An 8,543-nucleotide genomic window follows, 5' to 3' on the forward strand; every position below is an offset into this window, starting at 1 on the left:
AAAGACTGGAAAAAGAATGAAATGTTAAAAATAATATCTAGAAGACGGCGTTATCAATGGTTATTGCTTTAGTATGTTGTGCTTTTCTATGTTTTCCAATTTTTCCATTTTGTGCATGTATCAGGTTTGTACTTAGAAGGAAAAACCACTTGCGCCAAAAAAATTCACTCCTAAGGATTTATCTGAAGAAAATGACCAAAATATGTACACAGATTTGGTTCCAAGGCTGTTCAACATACACAGCATTATTCAGCATGGTAAGAAGATCAGAAACATCCTAAATGCCCAACAATGGAAATATGCTACTTACAGAACATCCTCTTGAGAGAGGGAGAGCGCTGGTGGCTCCGCTGTTAAATTATGTACAAACGAAGACCAGTTTTACCACTTAATGTTTGTGCGACTTGGGCGAGCTGTTTAATTTCCGTTAGCCTCTATTCCTTCGCGTGTAAATGGACACATAAGAACCCTTGTCTCAGAGTCGTTGGGAAGATATAATCCGAGAATGCATGCAAACCACATGGCAAAGCACATTAAAAAAAAGCTTTGACAAATGCCTAATAAATGTTATTTATCAATGGACTACTCTTTATTCATTTATGCGTGGAATACTATGCAGCTATGACAATCACCTTAGAGAAGAATATTTAATGCTGTAAAAACAACTGTAGTTTTACAGATAAAACTATGTATAAAATACTTTTCGAAAAGAAGTACATACACATATAGTAAAAAAAAGAGTACAGTTTATATAACCTTTGGTTTGTTGGATAACTTTTTATTTCCTATTTTTACATTTTTTGTTTCTAAAATCATGTTGCATCGCTTCTATAATCACACACATACACAAAATAACAAATGAAAAAGTAAACACTTTTTATTTGCCAGGTACTCTGGGTCAATGGAAATACAAAAATAAAAAAAGACATGGTCAGTTTTGGCCTCCAGGAAGTGTTTTAGGCTAATTGGTAGAACGAACCTAGCTGATAATACAAATCTACGTGATACTTAATAGTTTCTCTTCTCCTTGGCTTTTAACTAAGAAGCCCACACATAGGTCACACCAGCCCCAAACATGGGTCGCCAGCTTTATTTGGGGCTGACAACGGGGACACCGCAGAGTGCACCGAGATGTCCTTCTTCCCCACCCAGGTTGACTTTCCCCCACTCTCAGCCATTATCGAGAGAGAAGATGGACAACTAAGGGGCCACACCTGTGCTTATGACCTCGGAGGAGAAAGTACAGAGGGAGATAGCGGGGCCTCCTTTCAGAGAGTACATGAAAGAGGACGAGAAAAGAGCCAGACACGGCCCAAGTTGCCTCTCCGAGGAAGCGACTCTGCTTCCTCAGTGTGGCCTGTGAAAGTCAAATCTACCAAACCCCCCATGTGGATGTCTTCTGAGACACTCAGAACAGGGGCTCTGCAAACCTAGAAGCTGTTCGTTCTTGCAGGGGAACATGGGGAGAATCCACAGTGAGGTTAAAAAAGGTGATCTGGTTGAGCTCACCTTTCGCTATGCTGTGATGAGGAGCTTGAACTTTTACTATAGACCCGTGTTTCCTAAATCTTTCTTCTAAAACACCTCTAATGGCAGTGAATTTGAACAGAAGGGGTGCAGGCGAAGGCATGACCTGAAATAGCCCACCACATTCATGGAATTTCTGTGAAGCTTCTTTAAAATGTCTACGAGTTGTGTGGCCCATTCCGCAGTACGCATCTGCTTTAATATAAAGATAATGGAGTTGTGCCTCCAGGTCCAACATTTTCCAGGTGACTAATTGTATATCTTGGAAGACCCCTACGGACTGTCATGGGAACTACCATTTCAATGGAGGAGCATAGCTGAGGACCGTTAGGTACAACACGTGGCCGTACAGAAGATTGTTTCAGGAAGGCAAAACTAAAGCCAGAGAAACCACCACTTAGGAACCTAGAGTGATAACATTTTCATGCAGGAGATGATAAAAGGGTAAACCAAGGTAGAAAGGATCAGGAAATGGGGCTGAATATGAGAAATACCTGAGAGCTTTTAAAGAAAGACTTAGTAACTGATTGAGAGAGCGGAGACCAGAACCCCTGCTGGGTTTCCAACAGGACTACTAGATTTCTAACCAGGGACTCAGCCTGGACTGGGAAAACGGGAAAAGGAACAGGGCCGGAGGTGCTTATGAGGTTTCCAGATGCGTGGTAAACATTTGGCTATAGGAACTTGAAGTTCGAGAGGGGGATTAGGGCTGGTATTGAGAGTCTTGAGATGCATTTGTAAAATGGAGCAAGAAAATGTAGTGATGAAATACTGTCCCAGTCTTACCTGGGGACAGGTACTTCGTCCCTGCCTTGGCTCTCACACTAGCCTTAGCCTAGGGCAGAGGATTCAGTCTTTGAAATCCAGCAGGGTGCTCTTATCAAATGAATGGATTTGTCAGCATGGAAACTGATTTGAGTGATTCTAAAACTGAATCATGCTTCATCAAAAAAACTGCAACTATCCCAGATAAAGCTTAAATAACCACATAGTGGATACTACTTGAGGATGCTCACAAATTTTGGATGTAGATGTAGTTTAACCAGCATCAACCTATGTCGTTGGGGTTCCCCAGGTAATAGTCTCGTTGCAAAATGGGTGGTGTGTTTGGAGTTGATATACCATGGGTGATGCAACATATCTGGGCTTCGACAATGTAAGTCAGTCCTTGAGGGATCAATTTGGTAAACATGAAAAGAAAGAGTTTTCTCTAGAGGAAGTAGTATTTGCAGAAACAACAATATAGAAATATTAGAGGACATGATCTCTAGTCTTAGATCTGCTTCTTATACATTCTTACCTGATAATTCAATTCATAAGTATTCTATATAAATATTTGCATTATTTGCACATCCAGTCAGGTATTTCATGAGTATGGATTGTTATAAAATTATTTTGCAAAGGTGTGAAATAAACAGTAATTCAATATTTTGAGTCACTTGTGCTAAAACTGTGAAAACAAACACCAGTTCATGTGTGCAATGGGCCAACGTGACTTCTACCCATAAGCAAGGGTCCAGATGAGGTCAAGGGGCCAAGGTACTGCCCTCCAGTAAAAATAAAATGCAAGCCACGTTTGTAAGTTTAAATTTTCCAGTAGCCACATTAACAAAGGTAAAAAGGAACAAGGGAAAGTAATGGTAAATAATATATCTCATTTAATCCAATATATCTAAAATATTTTTCCAACATGTAATCAACATAAAAAGTAATTCACGGAATAGTTTACATTCTCTTTTTTTTTTTAATATTAAGTACTCTAAATTCTGTGTGTTGTACTTACAGTACATCTTAATTCAGATGCTAAATTTTAACAGTTATAGTGAAAAACAATAAAATTTTGCTTAATGGAGAAGTAAATTCAGATTACTTCAAATTAAATTTAAAAATTCAGTTCCTCATTTGGACTAACTATATTTCAAGTGCTCAGCAGCCACCTGACTAGGCGTCACCACACGGGGCAGCCCACGTTATGACACCAGCTGTGGGCTTATTTGAAATGCGGTATCTCAGTCCTCACCCTCAGACCTACTGAGTCAGAATCTGCATTTTAATAAGATTCACAGGCCAGTGGTCTGCCTGCTAACATTTGAGAAGCACTGTTGTAGATTTCCTTCCTTATCTTTCTCACCATTGACTTCACCATAGAGTTCGGGAACGTATTGCCTCTAGCTGCACTATTATTATAACTGCCTCTTAATTGGTCTCTCACCTCCAACTTTCTGGAAACTTTGCTCAAAGACTTTAAAAAGGTTCCCTGAATGCTCACTGAATAAAGTCCAAAAGACTTGCCTTAGTATATAAGGTCCTATGGGATATGGCCATATCCTAACTTTTCTACCTTATTTCATTCACTAAACACCCCCAGTAAGGAGAAGCACGCTGACCTATTTGTTCTTCCTTCCATTTAACAGTTACCACGTGCCACTCACTGTGTCGTGTGGCAGGTAAACAAACATGAAGTCAGGTTCCTGATCTAAATGAACTGACGAGCAGGCTGCAAGGGCTGGGAGAAGGGAGCATATATTTAAACAACTCGGTACAATGGAATTGTCAAAATAGAATTATCCTCAAAGTGCTACAAGCAAAGGGAGACAGGAACGATGAACAGCCCACGCGCCCTTGGATTCAGGACTCCAACTAAGAGCTGCACCTGGGAGCTGCTCTCCTCACTAGTTCCGCTCCTTGGGATTTTGTAGGCATCCTCCCACAAGGTCGTAGACTTTGGTGATTATATATGGTTTCCCACTTGGATGGGGAGAAAGGGAAAACCCCAAAACATTCACTGATAAAGTCTGGGTGCCCAGAAACGAGCCCTCTCTCCGGCGCTGAGGGGCATTCCCACCCCGAAAAGCGCTGAAGTGCTGCACCCGCAAAGGGTCTCATGCTGCCAGATGAAAAGGGGCAGGACAGAGAGAGATCCATCGCGGAGCTGGTGGAAAGTCTGCGAGGCGGCCTGCAGGTGCACGCCCGGGTGTGGCCAAGACGTGTACGTTTGCTGCAGCACAACCGAACCGCGTTTTAGTTTCAGGTAAATGCCCAGAAGTGGAGTTTTCCAGGAAACTCACAACCGTTTTACACAGTGGCTGCACCGATTTGCATTGCCACCAACAGTGTGCACGAAGGTTCCCTTTTCTCTGCATCCTCACCAACACTTGTGATTCCTTATCTTTTTTATAATAGCCATCTACCAGGGGTGAGGCGGTAACTCATGGTGGTTTTGATTTGCATTTCCCTGGTGATTCGTGATGTTGAGCATCTTTTCACGCAGATGGCTTCCTATCTCAGTCAGAATAAAAGTCATAGTTCCTACTGGCGTCTCCATGATGTCGTCCTGTACAACTCTCTTCCTTGTTGCTTTCTGTCTTTGGCCTCCTGGCCGTTTCTTAAACACATCCAGCTGATTCTGGCACGGGGTCTTCGCATGTGCTTTTCTCATTGCCTGGAAGACTCTTCCTCAGATACCCACACGAAATGCTTCCTTACTTCATTCAGGAATCTCATCGAATATGACTTTCTCAGAGAATTCTTTTCCGACACCCCTATCTAAAATAGTACTTTCTCTTCCTTGACGTTATACAGCAATTACATCATTCGCATTTGTTGTTGATTTCTCCTAACTCCATAAAAGTAAGCTCCGTAACAGTGAGGGCTTTCTAAAATTTTGTTCACCTAGTTTCTACAACATGGATAGGTACTTATCCATTCACACATTCACCCACTCATTCATTCATTCAACAAATATGTTGCATACCTATTTATATGCCAGGCATTTTTCCAGATGCTAGGGACACAGCAGTGAACCAAACAGGCAAAAAAAGACAAAAAAATTCCTCTCCTCAGGGAGCTTACGTATTTGTTGAACACATTAATGAATTATTAATACTATGAATTTATAGAAACAAAAAATTATATACACATAAAATTATTTTTAAAAGGGGAAATAATGAAACAATAGGTGGTATCTTATCTTTCTAACAAATATTTCCAAATTTTCATTTATAAGAATCACAACTATAGATCAAAATTTTAAAATATTGTGACTATCTTTGGTGTTTTATAAAAATCACTACTTCAGAAACTAAACGTAGTCTGTGTTTTCTTTTGTTGATGTAAGAACATTCCATTATACTACCAGGATTTCCTAATTATTTCAGACCTAGGTTCCACAGAAATACATACACAGAAAAAGAAAACCCTTTTTTATCGGCTCATTTGAGAGTAGTGCATTCTCAAGAACGATATCTCATTTTTTGAACTTGAACATATGAATGATGAGAATATAAACACTGTGAAGAGCCAAGTGTGTTTTTTCTGTTCGTAACTAGAAAACACGCTAAAATGGTTGCATGTATCTCAAAGCCTACAGTTTCATTATACGAACACTAGCTGTATTAAAGTGACATCTGAGATTGCTAATCTAAATCGCTTTCCAAAATTACTATAAAAGGTTTTATATTTTGCTTTCTAATTATGAGTGATGGCCCATTTTTTGTTATAAAAGTGCTCACTGTTTATTGTTCTAAAGTAAAAACACATTTGGATAATGTTCTTTTAGAAAATGAAGAACAGAGAAAGTGTATAAAATTATTAAAGATTAGTATAAATCAGATAAATTAATGTTTTTAATATTTGAAACAAATGGGGTACAATGTTTGTAATTGTATGTACATGACAAAATTTAGTATTAGAGGACATAAACATTAATTAGAGGACTAAAGCCACTTGCAAATTTGATTCTTGACAGGACTACCAAAATTACTTGTGTGCACCTGAGTCATAACTGTGTTTAAGAACAAGAATGAAAATTTAACCTAAAACAACCTAAGGACAATCTTGGAAGTCTAGCTTAATATATTTACAGAATTCCTAAGTCTTAAGTTCAAAATTCAACTATATGGACGCTAAACTTCTACACTATAGACTAGAGTTGAAAGATAAAATACAGGAAACCTAGTTAAATTTGAATTTCAGATAAACAACTTTTTAGTATAAATATATCCCATATAATTTTAATAGTAAAAACTTACTGTTTATTTGAAATTCAAATTTAACTGGGCAACCCCTATTTTTATTTGCTAAATTGGCAACCCAGTAGATAACAATAAGTTAAAAACCTTGATGTGTTTCAAAGTGGTAACGCAAGTCACACGGTCCATTTAAGAAAGCTCATACGCTAAACTAGGGCTCTAAACTGGTCGATTATGTCTCTCTCCACCGTCTCATTCCTTTACAAAAAGTACTTCAGGGAACCTTTAAGTGTGGCTCAATAACATAGAACAGGAAAGAGGTAGGACGTTGGATATGTGAGAGTTGTTCTTGGAGTCACGCATCCGCGTTTCTGGGAACGCTGGGACGGAGGGTTCGGGGAAGCTGGGCACAGATCGGTCCCCTTGAACCTTTGGAGGGAAACGGCGCCCGCAGATGCGGCCCGAGGCCCCGCAGGCCAACCCGTTAGCGCGCGCACCCAGCGGGGTCCAGGACACCGGTGTAGACCCGGACGCCCGTTACGATTCAACCGCCGGCCGGACAAGGGCATCGGGGACTTACACCTGCACAGCCCCTAACACAAGAGCAGGCGACCCCGCCAGGACCCCACGTCGCCCTCCTCCTCTCCGACCCGGCCGCCCGAGCAATCCTGGAGCCCCGAAGCCGGGAAGGCGGGAAAGCTGGCGGGCGAAGTCACCCGCCGCTTACTGGTTTGAGTCATCTTGGAGATGCAGAAGCAGGAGAAGCTGAAGAGCATGACAGCGACGAGCGCGATCAGCAAGTTCACGCGCTTGGCCCTCATGGAGCTGGCCCGGCGGGGCAGCGGGCAGCGCAGCGGGTGGAGGCGACCAGCAGCGCCCACGCCCACGCCCACGCCCACGCCGCCCAGGGTGAGCACCACGGCGCCTGCGCCCCCGGACGCGCGCCCCTGCGCACCCTCCGCACGGTGTCGCCGGGCCCCCTGCACGCTCGCCCTGTGGGAGCTTCCTTCCCTGGGAGAACTGCTGAAACCTTGCTCCTTTGCATAGGGCTCAGCGCTTAGAATCCAAACCGCTTGCTAGGGCCGCTGGTAAAGTGCATGCGACAAACTATGGGAAAAAGCTCCCCACCGCCTGACACGTGGTGAGTGCTCCGTGGCTTATTTTCCTGTCGTAGTGACTTTTGTGCCAGACTCTGGGCTAAACAGTTTGCATGTATTATCTTGTTAAATCTTCACAACATCCCAGTTTTTTAAAGAATAAAATGAAGATAAAAATAGCATCTACCTACTATACTATTATTTTCATTTTCCCTTGGAAAAAAAAATTTTTTTTGAGCCATAGTGAAATCCAGCGACTTGCCTCAGGTTGCACAGCTAGAAGTGGTTCCTCTACAAATTTTCTTCATTGATAAGAAGTTTCTCAAGAAAATATATCTCTACTTGGAGATCATTAGCTTTAAATGATAGCCATCACATATCCAAATGGCCTCGGGGGCTTAGATTTTTGTGTGGGAAGTGCTCAACCTCAGAACTTCAGCTTAATCCCCTTATGTTTATTATATTTTTAGTTGTTGGTATCCCCTCCCCCGGGACAGGAGCAGGGAGTCAACTTTTGTTATATATACCATGGGTAGCTGCCCAAGGGAGATTTGCTCCGTTCTGCCAAGTTTAAGTATCAGTTTCTCAAGCTTTAAGCCAAGGCTGGGACACACTAGGGGAACATCAGTAGGGGAACACTCTTTGGTCTTCTTAAATGTGGTTTTCTATTTGGGTTCTCCACGCTGATCATTTTTATTTGGGGCTCACTGGCAGTGCCTGGTAATAAGCATTCTACTTCAAATCAGCACTGCACCACTGGCTGGGCTAGTTTTTGGCCCTTCGAGAGGGAGAAAGATTTGAACACATGCCAGCCTGAGGATGTCATTATGAGCTGTGTTCTCACGAGCTAGTGGCCGGGAGGTGTGGCCTTCAGTTGAGCAGTGACTCAGCCAGATTCCCAAAGAGGGAGCCGGGATGAATAAAGAGCTCATCTTTATTCTTCTTCATC

General features: G+C 42.0%; 1 protein-coding gene across 1 annotated transcript in view; it reads right to left on the minus strand.

Annotated features, from left to right (window-relative positions):
• The window catches only part of MGAT4D (MGAT4 family member D), a 26,347-nt gene extending 18,739 nt beyond the window's left edge, over positions 1-7,608 (minus strand). Inside the window, exons 1-2 of the mRNA XM_039875767.1 lie at positions 7,127-7,608; positions 4,398-4,525 (exon numbers count right to left, since the gene is read on the minus strand). Of these exons, the coding sequence (XP_039731701.1) occupies positions 4,398-4,525; positions 7,127-7,318 (320 nt within the window). The 5' untranslated portion in view covers positions 7,319-7,608. The remainder of the gene's footprint in view (positions 1-4,397; positions 4,526-7,126) is intronic.
• Between the last annotated feature and the right edge of the window lie 935 nt (positions 7,609-8,543).

Source organism: Pteropus medius, unplaced genomic scaffold (assembly GCF_902729225.1).
Source record: "Pteropus medius unplaced genomic scaffold, Ma_sr-lr_union100, whole genome shotgun sequence".
In the NCBI taxonomy this organism is placed as follows: Eukaryota; Metazoa; Chordata; class Mammalia; order Chiroptera; family Pteropodidae; genus Pteropus; species Pteropus medius.